The 20,745-nt window shown below is 37.2% G+C and overlaps 1 protein-coding gene across 2 annotated transcripts; it reads left to right on the forward strand.

Annotated features, from left to right (window-relative positions):
* Nucleotides 1-176: 176 nt before the first annotated feature.
* crtc1b (CREB regulated transcription coactivator 1b) lies at nt 177-20,730 on the forward strand. Of its 2 annotated transcripts, none has more exons than XM_042766122.1 (13): nt 177-257; nt 301-524; nt 3,161-3,277; nt 5,015-5,152; nt 6,079-6,140; nt 6,239-6,342; nt 7,727-7,832; nt 8,633-8,957; nt 11,295-11,507; nt 11,601-11,687; nt 12,394-12,480; nt 12,607-12,781; nt 16,424-20,730. In XM_042766122.1, the coding sequence occupies exons 2-13, from the start codon at nt 399-401 to the stop codon at nt 16,633-16,635; spliced, it is 1,752 nt and encodes a 583-aa protein (XP_042622056.1). In that variant the 5' UTR covers nt 177-257; nt 301-398; the 3' UTR covers nt 16,636-20,730. The 2 variants fall into 2 exon arrangements, with proteins under 2 accessions (XP_042622056.1, XP_042622057.1); XM_042766123.1 differs by having other exon boundaries at nt 5,027-5,152.
* Nucleotides 20,731-20,745: the final 15 nt, after the last annotated feature.

The following is a 20,745-nucleotide window of genomic DNA, read 5'->3' on the forward strand; positions in this document are numbered from 1 at the left end:
CAGTTTTAACACACTAATCACAACAATTTTATAAAAATGTTTTAAGCTAATAAATAAATCTTTATTTTACATTAGCAGCCTTTTCATAAGCGCCTTTAGTGCAACTTATAATAGTTTTTAAGGATAAATAAATGTTTTCAATCACGAGATGCACATGAAGACATTTCATTCAGCTAGTGAAGGTGTGTGTGTGTGTGTGTGTGTGTGTGTGTGTGTGTGTGTGTGTGTGTGTTATCAATGTGCGCTCCTCCAGTGGAGTCAAGCCAAGCTGTAGGAGAGTGGGGGAGTATCTTAAAAGAGCTCTCGCTGGACTCCAATGCCCACAACTCTTCCCGTGATGACGCCGCAGCGCACAACGCGTCTCACGCAACGCTCTGTGTTTTGGAGAACAACGGAAGATGGCGAGCTCAAACAATCCGCGAAAATTCAGCGAGAAAATCGCCCTGCACAACCAGAAGCAGGCGGAGGAGACCGCGGCGTTTGAGGAGGTCATGAAAGACCTGAGCATCACGCGAGCTGCACGGGTACGTGTGTCAGAGACGGGTACGTGTGTCGCGGCTAAACGCGCGCATAGCACCGCTGCTGTGTAGGATATAGCCTGTATTTGATTTAAGAGCTGTTTGTCGCCCGAGAGCCGTGACAAATCGGTGAAGGACGATAATGGTGTCCCGGTGGTTGAGCGTAACGGGAGGCCGATCGGATGCATGCGCTCAGAGATGCTGAGGATGCTGCTGGAGAGAGAGAGATGCTGGCCACTGGCCGGACAGATGTTATGCACATCTGCACAGGGACCTGTCCTGGCCTTTAATGGATTGTGATTGCTTGTCGGTCTTTTAGTTCTCGTTCTCGTTGCGTGTAACAGGCCATAGTAGCTACTTATTGAATGATGAAATGTCAAATAGAGGAGACCGGGGCAAGTTGTCACAAAATGTGTATCCATGTAACTATAGGATTTTAAATTAAAAGTCTAATTACACATATTTTGTTGCACTAGTTTTGTATTTTTTGTAGTCTATCCAGCTAGGATTTCAGTATTATGTTTTTGTAAAAGCTGTGGGGTAAAACAAGGAGCCTAAATGCAGTACAAACACATTGGGATACAGTGGTAACTATAATGAAGATAGAGTCAGGGTTATTATTGTTACTAACCAACCAAAACCTAAAAACATTTAAACAAACAAGCAAAGAAAAAAAAATGATAACTGAAATAAAATATAAAAAATGTAAACTTATTGTATTTCAGCTAGTTTAAAAAAAATGCTGTAGAAACAAGTTTCATTTAAACAATTACCAAAAAAAAAAAAGTATTTTCTTGTAAAACATTCTCCAATAATCTTTGTCTTATTTTTGACATCTACATAAATCAAAAATCAAAATAATATAACAAAAATTAAAAACACTTTAATTTCTGAAATATTGTTCATCTTCATCGCTTAAAATTTGAAGGAATATTAGCTGTGGGTATGCCACTGTTATATTTACACATTTGACAAAATAACCAAGGCATTTCAACAAAAAACTTTATTTTGGAGGGTTGCAGTTGTCAGAAACTAGTAGGAAGTGTAGAGGCTCTTGCTTTGAATGTCTTCAGCACATCTGTGTCCGCAGGACATCACTAGTTTCTCACACTGTGCTGCTGTGATCTTGGTCCACTCTTCTTCCGCTCTCTTCCATAGTTGGTTGACTGTAGTGGGTTTGTTTGCCATAACTTTGTCGCCAAGAATTTTCATGATATTTTCTGTTGGGTTTAGATCAGGACTCTGGGCCGGCCATTTCATTATTTCAGTGTTCTTGGCTTCAAGGAACTAATGCCGAAGTTTAATGCCGAACAAAATGTTTCCCATCTGATTCTTTCTGCTGATGAGTGGCTTTGTCACTGCAGAGTGCACTTTCAGTCTGATTTCTCTTAAACGTGCCGAGACAGATCCATACCCTGGTTATCACTGAACTGGCGAGCAATTCCAGCTGCAGTGTTGAACCGAATCCTCATTGATGGTCTCTGCTTTATCCTGTCTTTTCCTGCATTTGTCTTACATGGACGACCAGGCTTTTTGGGGGACTTTAATGAATTAATGTCATTGTAAAGCTGCAATATTCTAGAAATAAACAGTTTTGGAATGACCAGCTTCTCTTTGCGTTGGCTGAAAGGGTCTGTCGCAGGCTTTCAGTCACCTTAAAGCAGCCCGACATCTTGCAATCTCAGTGAAAATTGGAGGAATGCTGCCAGTTTAAAGGGTTTGTCATATAATGAAGGAAATTAGCACCAGGTGCCAGATTAACACCAATAACTTGGGGGTTTCTGTAAGTGAGTGTTCTCTGATTTTGATCAGAGTTCTTTTTTTCAAATATCTCATTTAAGTTTTTATACTGTGCTTCATAATACAATTAATTCATGAAATATGCTTAAAAAAACTTACCTTCTATTCCTGTTAGGATAACTTTAAATAGGACTAAGCAGTGACCTTGAAAATTAGAAAATCAAATGAAAAAAGTATTTAAAATTAAAGTGAACACAGAAAAACTAAATATAAAACCTAATTCAATATATTAACAAAATCCAGAATAGTATATCAGTGATACTAAAATACCACTGATCATTGTTAGTGTAGTATTGTTTGTCATAGATTGTCAGGTCAGGGCAAGTTGCCAAATATTATTATTTTAAACAATTCAGTAAATTATAATTTGACTAAAATAATGGTTTTGGTATTTTTTTTTTTTTCTTGCATGCTACTTCTCATTTTTATTTTTGTTTATGAACATATTGGTCAATGTGTGTAAAATGAACTTTCCTGGGAAACTTGAAAAAAAAAATCATGATGTCAAGGTTTGTGCTTAAACAGAAATTGACTTTCAGAAACAAACTAACCCCGACAAATATTCCTTTGAGTAAAATATTAGAGCAATTTGCACCGGTCTCTGTATTCACCCTCTTACTACATATCAGATCCAGTCCCCTGGTGTTGAACTTTGATACATGTTAGTGTGCGCCACATAAGTTAATACCCATGTTCTGCTACTTTTATTAGCTCTCACTGGTCTGCTTTTTTCATTCTTCACTTGATAAAGTGTTTTTACTCCACAGTGTCTGGTTTACGTTTCATTCATGCATTCATTAAGTCATTCACTGCTGCTTTTCACGCACTGTTATTTTGCACAGTTGCAGTTACAGAAGACCCAGTATTTGCAACTAGGCCAGAATCGAGCTCAGTGCTATGGAGGGTCACTGCCCAATGTCAATCAGATTGGAAATAGCAACACTGACCTCCCTTTTCAGGTGAGACCTTAGAAACTTCATAAGTTTGAAAATTCTGTCGTACACACTATGCTGTCACTTTATGAATGAATTACCCTTCAGATGATCTAATCACAGTTTCATAAACATCCTAACTGGATAACACTCAAAGTGCATTAGATGGGTCATTCTTATTAGGTGCGGTCACGCTTATAGTTTCTCTGTGAAATTTTGTGGGTGAATTCCATTCATTTCAAGAGGAATCCATGTGTTTGGGAGTTTTGTGTGAAGGTGAAAAAGTTCCCCTTATAAATTTAACTTCAAGTTGGTCACGCAAATTTGCCACACTGTCCAACAGAAAACTGCTTGGTTTGAAAGTGACGTCTATGTGAGCAGTGCTCCATACATCTCTACACTATTGTCAATGGAATGGGCTGTTTTTTAGAAGATGGTCCATTTTCCATGTTACTGCAATTTATATAGTACCTTTTCAACTGTGCAACTTAAATGAAAAGAAAAGAATAAGCTTGTGATGTATTTCTGTATTCCAGAAAAGTAATTATAACTCTAGTTATTATAACTATTTACACACCTAGCAAGAAAATTAACCATATGGAACCTAACAGGATAGACAGGTTAGTCATTACTCAGTGAAAAATTGAGAGTTCGCTTGCATGAGTGTGTGCTGTTTTATTCCTTATATTGTCAGACAAGTTCTGTAATCAGAAACAAACAGCTTTTAGTTTGAGGCTAATAGTTTTAGATGTCTGTGGTATTCCTTTGCCACCAAAATGTTGTCACTTCATGGAAGATGATGTTATTAGGACTTTACTTAATTAAAGGGATGTTACAAAAGTCTAAAAGAATGGAAACTGATATTGAGGACACAGGAAAATATCATATTTGCAATATCATCAAAGCAAAGGATTTGATGTTTAGTTTGAAAGCTTTAGGATTAAAGATAGAAAAGCAATGAACAAACATCTGGAATGTTTCTTAATAAACGGCCAGTTTATCATGTTAAAATTTTGTTTATTGGGACACTCATTACTGATAAAAGAAAAACTAATATTTACCTTCAATAAAGATTAGGCAAATATATATAATGTACTGTATAGTTCAATACTCGGACATACAGTGGTCCCAAAATGTAATTCACACTTTTGGAGATCCAGGTCACACTTAAAAAGTAATTCAAGAGCTTTCCTAGGTACTAAAAACATTTTTTTTTTTTTACCTTTATTTGTTTAGCGCTTAATGCAATACAGATTGTGTTAAAGCTGCTTTAAATCTCCATCAGTGACAGAAATTAAAAAAAAACTTTGGAGCAACCACTTGCCTTGACATTCTGTTAATTAATTCAAAAACATTCAGACATCTTTGAGTGTGGATTAAAGGTCCAAATACTTTTTGGGGACACTTTAAAATATGATGGGGACTTGAAAATGCGCTGTGTCACCTTCTAAAACAAAGTATTAACCAAAGATTCATATCATTGTCTGTGTCCAGAAAACCTTTTTAATTAATTAGTAAAATGTAACAAAGCCGATGGAAACATGCATTTGCACAAGTGTCATTTCCTTCTTTATCATTGCTCTTCATTTATGATACATTAGCATAAGTATGTATGAGATGGTTCTCATTGCTCTAAGCTTTCATACTGCTGGTCCATCTTCTGTGTGGAGCCTGTTCTGTGCTTTTATTTGCCCAACACTGCAGCAAAAAGTTCTGATACCTTTTCTTGCGAAAATACATTTGAACATCATTTAAACCAATCAGGTTCTTTTCCAGACAACGGTTTTAGACACCAGTCGGACATCACGACATCATGGCCTGGTGGACCGCGTGTATCGTGACAGGAACCGCAACGCTTCTCCGCATCGTAGACCTCTTTCTGTAGACAAGCATGGACGTCAGATATCCTTTAACTTTACTAGACACACAAGTTTTACTCAACAGATGTGAAGTTTTGTATGTGAGTGTGAGAGACCAGTGGCGGCTGGTGGAAAGATTTCAAGGTAGCGCGCCACGTCCAACAATTTTAGCATCCATCCTAGTATGATGTATCCCAAAGGAAAAATATTAAGACTTGAAACATTTTAAATAAAGATAATTGTTTTACCAAATTCAAGATTAAGTTTAAGGATGATTCTCACAAAACTATATTTTCTGCAAGATTTTTTCAAAATAAATTAAAACATTTGTTAATTTCCATAATTCACAATTTATGTATACAGTGCAACATTTCTTCAGCGAGTGTCCATTATAAAACACTTGCCAGACATGCGATCATACTGAAATGTGCTTGTGCAAAAAGCTGTCAGAGAGCACATTTATTTATTTGCACACTAATAATAACAGACTCGCGCGTGTCTAATAATGTATGGCTCCTGTTTGTCACTGCAATCGTCTTTACCTCCATTACAATCGTCATCCATCAAAACCACTGGTTTGCTTTATTCAGCCCATACAGACTAGTCCTGACTTCATATCTCCTATTAATAGAGGTATGGTTTTGGGCCCACCAATCATTGTACAAGTTAAGTTTACGTATGATGACGAAAGCACATTAGTGCTAGCCCTCCCTGAGCTCATAGAGATTAAACATAAAACCAAAAACCACCAAAAATGAAAAAAAACAAAAAAAAATAAAACCATACTAAAATTGGACTATATATCCAGAGGCAGAACAAACAATCTAGAACAGTGACAGCTAGCATAACACTGTGGTTGAATGTGATTTAAAAAAAATCCCTCCCTTTCACACTTTGGTGGTGCATTGTTTATTTTGCCATAATGGAGAAACCGTCCCTGTGTGAGACATTGTCCTTAACCCTAATTACATTGACAGCTGCCCCTACGGCTCCGTATATCTGTCACCACCACCTGACACAAGTTGGAGGAGGTAAAGCAGCTTTTCTCAAAACCTAATAAACAAAACATGCTCAAAGGTCATAAATCATTGTGTTTTTACATGTTCCCACCTCCGCTGGTGTGCTGCAGAACCAACTCTGACTCAGCTCTACACCAGAGCGCTGTGAATCCAGATCCACAGGATACTTTTGTTGGTGGATCTCAGGAACTACAGTCAAAAGGAGTAAAAACTTGTAAGAATTAATGAGCTGTTTCTATGCTGCATGGAATTAATTAATTTGGATATTTTTTTGTAGCGCAAAAAGTCAAAAACATTAATAATAATGATTTAAAAAAACTCATTAGAATAACAAAATTCTTTAAAAAAAAGTTAAGTAGTTTGGCATACTTTGTTATTATTTATTAAAAATGGCATTTTTAAAGGAATGGTTTATCCAAAAATTAAAATTCCTTGAAAATGTATTCATCTTCAGGCCTTTAAGATTTAGATGAGTTTGTTTCTTCATCAGAACAGATTTGGAGAAATTTAGCATTTCATCACTTGCATTTTCATCACCAGTGGATTCTCTGCAGTGAATGGGTGCCGTCAGACGAAATAATCCACAAGTAATCCACACCACTCCAGTCCATCAATTAATGTCTTGTGAAGTAAAAAGCTTTGTGTTTGTAAGAAAAAAATCTATCATTAAGACATTTTTAACTTTAAACCGTTGCTTCCAGCTAAAATGAGTCCATAATCCATATTGATTTCTCCTATGGAAAAGTCATCTCCTCTGAATCAGGAGAGAAATATTCACAGATCAAACATTGTTTACAAGAGAAAACAGTCGGAACAGTTCTAAACAAATATGTTGGTGGAGAAGATGGTGATGTGAGAGGACAACAGTGTATGGACTGTATCACTATTATGGATCATGGACTTATATTTGGAAGCAACGGTTTAAAGTAAAAAAAATGTCTTAATGATAGATTTTTTTTTTTTTTTTTTTTTTTTACAAACACGAAGCCTTTTACTTCACAAGACATTAATTGATGGACTGGAGTTGTGTCAATTATTTGTGGATTATGTTGATATTTTTATCAGCTGTTTGGACTCTCATTCTGACGGCACCCATTCACTGCAGAGGTTCCACTGGTGAGCAATTGATGTAATTTCTCCAAATCTGTTCTGATGAAGAAATCAATAAAAGTCAATAAAATATCAGATAATTTGACCTTTTTATGACAAGGCTGGTTAGTTCAGGTTGTAAAATGTCATATTAGTGTGACTCCTCAAAACATAAATAGTATTTACTCTATGAATTAATAAATAAAAAGATTATTGAAAAAAAATATGTTTTTGTACATGATAATTAAGATGATTTATACTCACAAGTACACTTAAATGACTGAGACTGTGAATATGTGTAAACGCAGTAAAAACAGAAAACTAACATGAATATAAAAAGAACATTTCTAAGAAGTTGGCATGTGTTTTAATATGATTTTTTAAATACAATTTTTTGTTGAATCTTTATTTGTCATTGACCCACATGTATTTGTAAGGTGTTGTTTTTCCTCATGTACAATGACCTGGTAGGAGTTCATCCTTCTCTCCCTCTCCCTCTCTTTCTGCAGTGCTGTTGCTCACCCCTCCAGATACAGAGGACACTGAATCAGAGATGGAGAAAGATGAGCCCAAAGCATCTCTGCATACAGAGTCGTGTGACGTTCCTGGGATTAAGTGAGTTTATTATTTTTCCTGTGTACATGCAACACTTAGATAAGCTTTGACCTAGCATGAATATAGAGAAAATGAGGCTGGCTACAAATGACTGCAACTTTAGATACAAGATCTTAAATTAACACTCACAATGTGCCAAATTGAGGTAAAAATGGTCTGAATGAAAAAAATCAAATGAAAAAAATATATAGCTTGAGCACATAATTTGCCAGTGGGCAAGTAACTTTATTAGAAACGGCAACATTACATGATACTCTGACTTGCTGATATAAAAAATACTGTACAAATTTCATCCTAAAGAAAACGTCTGTGACAAAAAAATCTAATTAAGCAAGTTTTAAGCAAGTTTTGCTGCAGTTTCACAGAGAGGAAAAAACACTTAACTACATTAGTTAACATGAATTAACAGTCAAACAATAATTTTCAAGCATTCATTAATCTTAGATCTATTTTATTATTTAATAGACCTAAGCTAAAATGAACTAACAATGAACAGTTATATAATAGTGTAATAAATGCATTGCTCATTGTAACTAATGGAACCTAATTATTAAGTTCTACCAAAATGTTTATTGCTGGTATTAAGACAGAATACAGAAAGTGAATATAGAAATAGAACATAGAAATTATGTTTTGCTTCAAGAGAATGAAGCCTGTTTTTGTTGTTGTTTACATTGTGATATTCATTTTATGAAAAATGTGTGCATTTTCCCTCCAAATTCTTATTACCTAAATTTAAAATCAAATGCTAAATATTTTTTGTATATATTATTCTAATATATTATGTTTGATTTTTCCAGCATATTTCCATCTCCTGATCAGGAAATGAATAGTTCTTTGATGCCATCTGCTCACAGCACCGGCGGCTCTTTACCTGATCTGACAAACATCCAGTTCCCTCCTCCTCTCCCCACCCCACTGGATCCAGATGACCCCATTACCTTCCCTACATCCAGCTCCAGCAGTACCACCAACCTGACACACTTGGGCATCAGTGCTGCCAGTCATGTGCCTCCCTCCCCTCCTGCCCAGCACACTGGGCCTGCCCCTTCACCCAGTATCAGCCCACAGCCGCCTGCCACCACGCTACCACCTGCCATCTCACCCCAAATACCCATCACACAGGTAAGCCAGCCTCCAGCCTCCCTAAACAGCACGGCATGTGTTTAAATTCATAATATGTGTGATTAAAGGGTCATCATTTCATTTCTAGCAGTGGGGTCCCATGAAAGTTTGATTCTATTTAGTGTTGCACTCATGTATCAACCATTAATCATAGCCTATCTCAGAAAAAAGCAATTATCTGCCGTTGTTTAAAAACAGCCATAGATTAGGGCTGATATTATTCTATCAATCAAAAGAGGGCGGGAAAAAATGTCTGACTGCACCTGTGGATTGATTCAGTAAATATCAGAGACACACAACAGTTCTGCTTTATTTTTATTGGCAAACTTGCACAAAAACAGACAAGGTTAAAAATGTTGTGTCTAAAATATAACAATATTAAATTATTGTTCATTGAAAAAGTTATATCACATTTGCAGTTGTGCAGATATTCAGGGAAAATAATCAGCTCTCTTGCTTGTTAATTAATTTTTTCTTCCCCCAATATTATTTGCACCTTAACCTTAAAGGGATACTCGACCCCAAAATGAAAATTTTGTCATTAATCACTTACCCCCATGTCGTTCCAAACCCGTAAAAGCTTCGTTCGTTTTCGGAACACAATTTTAGATATTTTGGATGAAAACCTGGAAGCTTGAGACTGTCCCATAGACTGCCAAGTAAATAACAGTTTCAAGGTCCATAAAAGGTATGAAAGTCGTCATCAGAATACTCCATCTGCCATCAGACGTGCAATCTGGGTTATATGAAGCGACGGGAACACTTTTTGTAAGTGAAGAAAACTAAAAAAAAGGTCTTTATTCAATAATTCCTTTGTCAACGGTCTCCTCTGTGTCTCTTCATATCACCGTATGCTGTGTATGCTCTTCTGTGTCATCCACACCACAAGGATTTTGCATTTTATCACAAAATTCAAACAATAAATTTGACATTCTTTAATGTGGATTGACAGATCACTGTAGCGCCTCAGTTCAAGCGGCAGCGTGAAGCGCGAGTCTCTTACACTTATAAGGTATAGTGCAAAATAAATATGAATGAACATCAGTTCACAGTTAGTTAGTTAGTTAGCAATAAAAAAAATCATTAGAGATGAGTTTATTTACTGTTAATTTTGGAAATTACCTCATGTCATGTTCCCTTTGCCGGGAGTTTGATTGACAGGTGATCTGACCAATCATAATGCAGAATCTGTCATTTTGTCTGAGAAACAAACTAGAAAGGAGAGTAGATTAACATCAGTGGATTTGAATTTTAAAAATGGTGTTTACTGATGTCTTTCCACGAAACACAATATATTCTGATGTTCATTCATGTTTATTTCGTGCTATAACTAGTAAAGAGGAAGAGATGATCAGTTTATGTGCCGCTTGAACTGAGGTGCAACTGCGATCTGTCACGACACATCAAAGAGCCACAAAACTGTATTTGTTGTTTGAATTTCTTAAAAATGTCAAAATTTAAAAGCTGAGACTTTGTTTCATACCAAAAGTAACCTGCTCTGTCTTGTCTCTCGGCTTGTCATCAGTGTCCTCTTTGAACCGCAATACATTTGTCGTTGCGTGATTTGTGGCGTGAGAGCGCTATGGCTTGTTGGACGTAGCAACAGTAACTAAGGGGATGGGTTTTTGCAAAGGGTCAATAGAGTTGTATACAAACATTTCAGTTTTTGTTTGGGTGTGAATATTACATCTGAAAATAAATAGCCGTTGAATATAATAGTTTGGGCTTTGTTGTTAATTGTAACCTCCAATATCATAATAATGTACCACATAAGAAGCTTCCCTGTGTAGTTCGCAGGATAAAATGGGAGAGATTTATTTATTTATTTATTTATTTATTTTAACCATAAAAAACCCCAAAAACTATTGGTTTTGGGAGATGGCATTCTGAATAATCACTCTGAATAATCGGCTTAATAATTGCATTTTCATTGATTGATTATTTATTTTTTTCTATTATATGTTTAGTCACTTTTTGTACTTTTTAAAAACTTACATGTGAACACTATGTGATCATTGCCATGTTATTTTAATATCATTGAGATACTATTATAGTTTTATTTGTTTAGAATTTTTTTCTACATTTTCTGTTTTAAATTTGGTTAAAGTTTTAGTCCTTGGCAACTAGCTAAAATAAAACATTTTTTTTCATTCTATTTTATTTCAGTTAATGTTTACTTTATTTCAAGTAACGAAGATGGGTTTTTCATGGTTTTAGTTTTTGTTTTAGCCAACTATAATAACCCTGCATCATTGACAATGAAAGTAAATAAATGTAAACAAAGTAATAATAAATGTTTGAGTTTGTGACCCTGTATAATGTCTGTTGTCATCATAGCCAATCACGATGGACAGCCTGTCACTGGAGCAGCAGTTGTCTCAGTACTCACTGCTGAGTTTACTGAATGACCTGCAGAAACAGCCGCACACCTTCCCTCAGAACATCCGTCTCATACGCCTCCCGCCTCTCACTGTAAGCTCCACCCCCAACACCACCCAGCCCTCTCTTGCCACCCAATCACAGTCAGCCACAAGCGGAGCTGCCAACTCAGTATGTTTTTCTTCTGCTGTACACATTTTGCTTTAGGTTCATATGGTCATTTCAATTTTGCAAGAAATCAAATATATTTCTTTCTCCCGACAGTACCGCAGTCAGACAGGCTCTTCAGCCAATCAGTCACCAACATCTCCTGTGTCCAATCAGGGCTTCTCGCCTGGCGGTTCACCACAAGTAAGTATAACACTTCTTTGGCTTCATTCTTCATTTCTCACCAAGGCTGAATTTTCAGCATCATTACTCCAGTCTTCAGTGTCTCATGATCCTTCAGAAATCATTATATTATGCTGATTTGCTGCTGAAGAAACATTTCTTATTATTATCCATGTTAAAATATATTTTTGTTGAAATAATGATAAAGGAAGTTTAATGAATACAAATTTTAAAAGAACAGCATTCATTTGAAATATAATTTTTTTGTAACATTATAAATGTTGTTACTTTTGATCAATTTAATGTGTCATTGCTGAATAAAAGTATTCATTTTTTTTTAATTAGCCTACTATAGCCTTTTGAATAGTAGTCCATCACCATTTCCATAAAATATTAAGCAGTGCAGCTATTTTCTACACTGATAATAATAAGAAATGTTTCTTGAGCAGCAAATCAGCACATTAGAATGATTTCTGAAGGATCATGTGACAGACTAAAGTAATTATGCTAAAATTCAGCTTTGTCATCAAAGGAATACATTTGATTTTAAAATGTATTAACATAGAAAACAGTTATTTCAAATTGTAAAAATATTTCATAATATTTTTATCAAATAAATGCAGCCTTGGTAAGTATAAGAGACTATTATTATTATTATTATTATTATTATTATTATTATTATTATTATTATTATTATTATTATTGTGCTAATAATGTGTCTTCACAGCATATTCAGGTGGTTGGAAGCATCTTCGGGGATTCATTCTATGATCAGCAACTTCCATCCAGACAGACGAATGCCCTATCCAACCAGGTACATGAGCTCCATTTAAAATCACTCTTTATTTAGAAATTCAAATAAGATAGATAGATAGAATGCTGTATTACAAATTTGATTTCATTTATTGTTGAATTGAGAACTTTGTAATGCTGATTATAGCTGGAGCAGTTCAACATGAATATGATGGAGAATCCAGGCGGCTCTAGTCACTGTTCAACGCTGAACTACACACAGGCAGCTATGATGGGTTTAACCGGGAGCCACAGCAGTCAGCAGGACATGCAGCAGCTCGGTTACAGTAGCCATGGCAACATCCCCAACATCATTCTCACAGGTATTGTGTCTTTTGCTTCAACATCAACTTCTTTATGCAAATGTCTTTCCAAGAAATGTCACAGAGGTATGTTATAAATGCACTCAGGGTCTTTATCTATACCTGTGGTTCTCAACCTTTTTTGATTCTATCCATTATCTGGGTCCTTTCACCCCTGATGGTCTTTATCTATACCTGTGGTTCTCAACCTTTTTTGATTCTATCCATTATCCGGGTCCTTTCGCCCCTGATGGTCTTTATCTATACCTGTGGTTCTCAACCTTTTTTGAGTCTATCCATTATCCGAGGCCTTTCGCCCCCCATACAAGCAACATTCTTATTAATTATTCTAATTATTAATTAAGCACACTTTTTTGCCATTTAGTCTTAACCCCAGCTCTCTCATGGGGGCGAGAACGACATCTCAGTGTCGAACCACCGTCTGTACTGATTGAGCTAAAATCAACCAATCGTCAATATAGTTCAGTATGTGGATGCCCTGGACTCGCAGAGGAGCCAGAGCTGCATCCACACACTTCATGAAAGTGCGGGGTGAGAGTGCAAGGCCGAAGGGAAGAACCCGATATTGGTACGCTTTGCCCCAAAAAGCAAACCTCAAGGAACTTCCTATGAGTGGGAAGGATGGAGACATGGAAGTTTGCATCTTTTAGACCACCGTGACAAACCAGTCCTCAGACCTGATCTGAGACACGACCTGTTTGAGAGTGAGCATCCTGAACTTCAGTTGCTTGACTGAGCGGTTCAATTGATGCAGATCTAAAATTGGACGCAACCCTCCATCCTTCTTTGGAACTATAAAGTACCGGCTGTAGAACCCGGACTCGAGGGACCACCTCGATGGCCTCCTTCCTCAGGAGAGTGTCTACTTCCTGTTCCATGACCAGAGCCTGCTCGGGACCCACCAGAGTGGGAATAACCCCATTGAAAAACTGGATTCTGTAGCCTCTCTCTACACTGTGCAGGACCCATTGAGACACATTTGGCAGTAGTTTCCACGCTGCCAAATAGTCTACTAAGGGAATCAGCCTCTCGAGACTGACCTCTGGTGTAATCAGAGCAGCTAGTTTGGTGCCCTGTAACAGGGGACCGGCAGGAGACAGCCGAACTAACTATTCTAGAGTCCTCCGTGGAGGTGGTCATTTAGTTCAAATTAATTGCAGTTTTTGCATTTTTATTACTATTAAACCCTGAATAAGCTTTTATGAAGACTGCCCAATCAATGAAAAACTTGGAAAACCTGGATATATTGTATAATAAATATATTAGTTGCATTGTATATTTAGCATTTTTATTACTGATAAAACTTTTTTGAGGTTATATTGAGCAGTTACTGGTACTAATATTCATTTATTGTGCATATTTATGTGAATTTCATAAGGTAACATTAGAATATTAGTAATTATGGCCATAGTAGCACAAAAAAGTAATATATTAAAGTGTGCATACTGTAAATGCATACCGTGTTATGGGAGTAGTCCCCCTTCCCTCCAAAATGAAACAAAACAATAAAAAGAATTAATGCTACTATAAACGTAGTCAGCATAACAACATTATGCATTAATATTTATCATAAACTGCTACAAATATAGTAGCTGCTGCCATCTGTCCCACTTAAACCCATTTATACAGGTTGACAGCACTAGTTCGTTTGGAGCTATTGAGAGCTATATGAACCATGAGACCACACTGCGGCAACAGCTCTGGTGTCAACTGGCCATAAAAAAACAAAAGCCCCTTTCACACTGCACGTCGAACCCGGCAAATTGCCGGAACATTGCCGGGTCGACTTCTGTGTGAAAGCAAACACATCCCGGGATTGATTCCGGGATTGAACCCGGGTCGGGGACCTAGTAACATTGCCGGGTTTCAGTCCCAGAACGAGCGCTGTGTGAACAAAAGCCAGATCTAATGCCGTGTCGTAGTGATGACGCGCGTTATCGCGTGACTCTTTTAGCGTGTTTTGAAGGCAGATCAACGTTCGCGACGAAAAAATATGCGCAAAGTGTAACGAAGCAGAGATCAGTTAGTTCCTCACTTTACGCGCTGAAACTGAGATCGTTCATCAGCTTCAGTGAAAGTTAACGTGCCTAGCGTTTTCGACTCATACATTACACGTCACACCCTGATATCACGTGTCTTCACGGGACCTTTACGGGTTGTGTGTGAACGCACGCACATATTCCGGGTAATCACTGGCAGTGTGAAAGTGCAAAATCTAGCGACCCGGGTACAAATGCCGGGACACATTACCCGTGTATTTGCCGGAATCGCAGTGTGAAAGGGGCTAAAGTAATACTTCTAATGCCCCTGATGTTCTCACTATACCCACTGGGGGGCGATATAACCCCCTTTGAGAAATGCTGACCTATGCACCTTATGCGTCAGAGAAACAAGTGCACAGACACCTTTAGAATGTTGTCTTTAAACTTAAGGTTAGCGGTAGCTCTATAGCATCTCTGTTGAAGAGTAATTAGCTGGTGAAGTGGGTTAAGTTATTGTACTGTAGAGTTAACAAAAGTTATCATTGGCACTGTAATGTTCAAAGCGGATGTCATAACAAATGTCAGTAGACTGAGAAGATTAAAAAAAAAAGATTGTAAGACCTTACCTTCATGCTGTGGAAATACAATCCAGAAGACAAGACAATGAGTGCAGTGCTGAATAGGGGCAGAGCTACATAGGGTCTTATGCAATATAAGTTATGAGGGGAACAGAGTGCTGGTGATGGTGATGTACATTTGTGCTATCTGTCTTATCAGAGATGACATTTAAAGGGATGATTTGAATTTTTTTTTTAATGTAAATTTGGTGTTTATCTGCTTACCCCCAGGGCATCCAAGATGTAGGTGACTTTGTTTCTTCAGTAGAACACACAAAAAAAGATTTTTAACTCAAACCGTTGCAGTCTATCGGTCATATAATGTAAGTGAATAGGAATCGTGGCTTTGAGAGTCATAAGACAAACACAAACAAAACCAAATTAAACCTTGCGGCTCAAGACGATACATTGATGTGTAAAGACACGAAACGATCTTCTTCTTGGTTTATGCCGGATCGCAGACTTATAAATGCATTACCACCACCTATCTCTCAAATGGACCATTGACACTCTATCTACAATCTCAACTGGGAGTGTCAATGGTCCACTTGAGAGATAGGTGGCAGTAATGCAGTTATAAGTCTGCAATCCGCCATAAAGCAAGAAGAAGAAGAAGACGCGACAGGCACCGCTCAGGACAGTTCAGACATTTTGGTGAAAATCAGAGGTAAAAAAATTATATAAATACTGTTCAGTTTTTAATGCACAGACCGATCGTTTTATGTCTTTACACATCAATGTATCGTCATGAGCCACAGGGTTTAATTTGGTTATGTTTGTGTATGTTTTATGACTTTCAAAGCCGTGACTCCAATCCACTTACATTATATGACTGACAGACTGCAACGGTTTGAGTTAAAAATCTCTGTGTTCTACTGAAGAAACAAAGTCACCTACATCTTGGATGCCCTGGGGGTAAGCAGATAAACATAAAATTTTCATTTTTGGGTGAACTATCCCTTTAAGATAGAAACACCACGGCAGGTGTGGATTTAAAAGTAGACTAGCCATTTCAGCTGACAATTTGATTTGTCTCACATTAGTGACGGGAGAATCTCCGCCCAATCTCTCCAAAGACCTCACCAGCTCGTTGGCCAGTGTTGGTGACGTCAGCTTTGATGCAGACTCTCAGTTTCCATTGGACGAGCTGAAGATCGACCCCTTAACACTGGACGGACTGCACATGCTCAACGACCCAGACATGGTTCTGGCTGACCCGGCCACTGAGGACACGTTCCGCATGGATCGACTGTGAACCCTGGAATGCAATTCGAAGCGAGACATTCCGCTGCATGGCCTCTCTGTTTACCATCTGGTCAGTGGCCATTCACGTCCCCCCAACCACCCACGTAACAGCAGGCTGCCAAACCGCTCATGGCAAGGGGCTGGTGGTGGCGGCGAGGGTGTGGCGGGGGTGGTGGAGGTTGGAAGTGCTGTATCCACACTGGATAGTTTCCAATGCGCAATACCATCCACCATCCACTCTCTTCATGTATTCATGTTTTGTTGTCTTGGTTCATTCCCAATGTGATTTTTTTTATTCCTTTTATGTTATTCAATCTGATGATTTTATGGATCATGTTTATTGATTCATATTTATATTATTTTTGTAACATTAAGTGAAGTTTCATCTGTTTTTTAAATGTTTGCATAATTATGCCATATGTCTTTGAAGAAATATTCATCTGTGTAATTATGTGTGTGTGATCAACATATTATTTATCAACATATTATTTTATATATATATATAAAATTTAATTATATTTATGTAAGGAGCACTACTCCCCCAGATTGTGTATCCAGTGTTTAAGGGAGTGTAGTCTCACGTAGCCAGACCTTCAGAGTGACGGCTAAAGGTCTGGAATTCATGGCAGCTTTCATTGGCCAAGGCCCACCCATGAGGGCGTTTGACCGACATGTCAAACAACCAATCACAGTTCGCTTCGTTCACGTTTCGGGGCGTGGAAATGTCGCCACAACAACAGACCAGTGTGTAAAACTCTCGGATGTATTTTAAAGATTCTATGCCACAAACTTTAAATATTTCACGGTCCGTGGGCTGAGACAAAAGGGAGCGTTGCTCACTGTACACTGGAAGGCATAAAATTGGCTTTTACAAAATGGCTTCCATTATTTCGTTTTGCTAGCATTTTGTATCATCCAGACATCTCAAGATGTCACAGTTGGTGTATGGATATCATTCTTGTTTTTTGTTTTTTTATATTTGCCTGTGATTTTCCTTGCAGAAGGACAGCAGTCTCTCGATAGGAATATAACCCATAATTTGGTGATTTGTGAACTGTCATGTGACTTTCCGTATGTTTTGCATATGTTATTTATTCAAAATGAAGATCTGTTATGGCTGTAATGTATGCTTCAATGGTGGTCAGTAAATATGTGACCCTAGAGCTGCTGCAGAAACCTGCTGAACACTTCACTGTGAGAGGACCTGATTTTGCCTTATATGAAAAAAATGCTGTTTTTAACTGTTAACATGTTTTTCTAATCGTCTCCAAAGTGTTTTCCTCACGATACTCTTGTTTTAACAATGCCATTTTGTTTAGTGTTGAATGCTGTATAGTTTGTACTTGTACTGCCAAACATAACTCAAGGCTCTGTTGTGAAGCTGATGTCCATCATCTGGCTTGGGGAGAGTAATGCTCCTTATTCTGTTTGTCATTCTCATGCGTATGTTCATGCCCTGTCGCACCTTGATCAAGTGATCAAGTTTTTCCTGAGTGCTATAGGAAGCAATTAAGGAATCACTCATTTACAATTTAGTGATGCAGTTGTGAGCTTTATATGCAGTGGGGTCCAAAAAAAAAACACATTATGGAATGAAAATGATCAAAAACAAAGACAATTATGATGTAACATGTTGATTGTGTACATACTGTCATTGAAACAAAGGGGACGATAAGAAATGCTAAGAAATTTAGGTGTTTTTTGTTCAAACTGGTATATTGATAATTATGGAAGCTTGCCATGGGATAAAAAATAAAATTTGAATTTTTATCAAACAATTCATACTTTTAAAATTATGAGATAACAAGATGCAATTAACTTCTTTATTTTTTTTATTTAGTTGCTAAAAAAACAACAATTTTTTTTTTATCCCATGTCAAAAACAAACTTCCATCGATAACAGTTTAGATTTTTATTTAAAGTTAAGCATTGTCATTTTCAGACTTTTGGACCCCACTGTATCTAACTTGTCAGTCTAATAAACAATATATTTATAATACTGGGGATGAATAGCAAAGTACAGTTTTTGGCAATTAAACGAAATATTTCCTACTAAAGTTTTAGTCATTTTGGTTGAGCCAGATATATTTTGGTCATCTGGGTCCTTCAAGGAAATAATAACTCTTAAAACTGTGCAAATCCAATTTGTGATTCCTATGCAAACTAAAAGCATTAATCAACCAAACAATCTGGAATATTTCTGGTTGAATATGAATAGTATTCTTAGGGCTGAGAAACAGGGATTGGCTCAGATGGTGCATACAGTGTAGTTTATTAGATGTAACAAAAACCGCAATACTCACTTAAATTTTTATTCCTCAAACTGTGCCATTCAGAATATTTCTCCTGTTGTTTTCATATGTTTTCCATGAGCGTGTTTCTTTCCTGAAAATAGTGTACATAAAGCTTATCACTGGAATATGACGACTGCATGTCAAAATGAGAAAAAACCTTTAGAACGAGGTCTTCGTTAGCTTTTTGGTATGAGGTCTTCAATAGCTTGGCTGATTCCAGTAAAAAGATTCACTGCACATAAAACAATATAGACCCCCGAGACACAGTGCATGTATTAGTTAATGCTAGTGGTGTCATTTTACCACATCTATGATCATATTTAGAAACAGAATGTATTTGTGGGGCTCCATGTTATGATCTATACAGTTAGTGCATTAGTGCATTACACCAAATGACCTGCTTGACAATGCTTGACCAATGCACTATTATTTTTTTGTTTGTTTTTTTTCCTGATCTGTTATATTGCTGTTTTTTTGTTTTAGGTCATGGTAGCATTTTTCTGCTCATCACGATTGTAGCATGTTTGATATCTTCAGTTGGGTCATTCCCTTGCCCTGTCGATTCACTCGGCCCTTGCATCTTGAGATTCTGTTTGAAATCCTGTCAGAAATCTCGAAGATATGGCAGCTTTCATACTGATGTATGTGCATTTCTTCTAAATCTTCTGGCTGCTGCTCCTGGAAACTTCAGCTGCGGCTTTGCTCATGAAACTTGGACTGTTTTACCTTCAGTGAATGCCGACTGTTCAACCCTGTACATGCATTTCCTTCCCAGTTTATCGTGAAGATGTTCTTTGTGAACTGTTTTCTGTATTGCACTGATAATTCAGAGTGAAAACAATTCTGGAAGCGTATATGTGACATCCCAATGCAGACCGAAAAAAAGGGCTCAGTCTGTTTGTTGCTTTAACATGTGAAACATTAGGAGATGTGGGCAGACTGCATGTGTTTATTGGTCAAATAATCTGTTGTTGATGCACATGCAGCATGCAGCCAGACTGGAGCGGTTTTAGCTAACAGCACTTATGTGAATGTTGGAATCGTTCATTTGTGTCCTGATTATTTGTGTGAGAGCAAACCCCCTTTAGAGTAAATTCCCCTTTAAGCCTTAATAGAACTGCTGAGCAGTTAGTTACCATGATTACCATGTCCGTACCATTAAGACTAATAAGGACGTAGCTGACTAGATGAGATGTATTCTTGATAAACATAATGATAGTCACCCATAGGATAGAGCCGAGCAGTAACAACCCTTCCCCTTAAATCACAACATTAGCATAAACTAAGTGCCATCTACATTGATTTCTTTCTGTGAAGATGATCTATTTTCTTTATTTTGTCAACCGTCATCTCACTTAAGGCAGGTTTAATAAGTATTAGAAGACATTATTAATGTAAACAACCCACTCATGAGAGTATTGTTACAGAATGCGCATCAAATCTTTGTGATCTCTCGTTTTGTGAGCATAAACAGTGCTCGCTCTTTATTGGAGTTAACAGTATATTAGGGCATATAATTTGTGGTTGTCTAGAGCTTTTATTGGGTTGGATATATCCAGACGTCCGGTTCTATAGTCGCTGTGCTGGTGTGGTCATCTTTGTCCCCTATTTGTGGTAACTGATTGTAGAAGGAACTGATTTTCGTCTTTTCGTCGTTTTGCTGGACCTTTTCCTTTCTCAGAAAAAAAAAATATGCTAAATATGGATGTGCATGATGTCCCAGCTGCATATATCAGAGCCTTCTTGTTATATCATTTATATTTTGTAACCTGTATTTCTGTACATGTTTTTAAAATACATATATACATATATATATTTGAATTCTG

This window comes from Cyprinus carpio, chromosome A11, assembly GCF_018340385.1.
Source record: "Cyprinus carpio isolate SPL01 chromosome A11, ASM1834038v1, whole genome shotgun sequence".
NCBI lineage: Eukaryota > Metazoa > Chordata > Actinopteri > Cypriniformes > Cyprinidae > Cyprinus > Cyprinus carpio.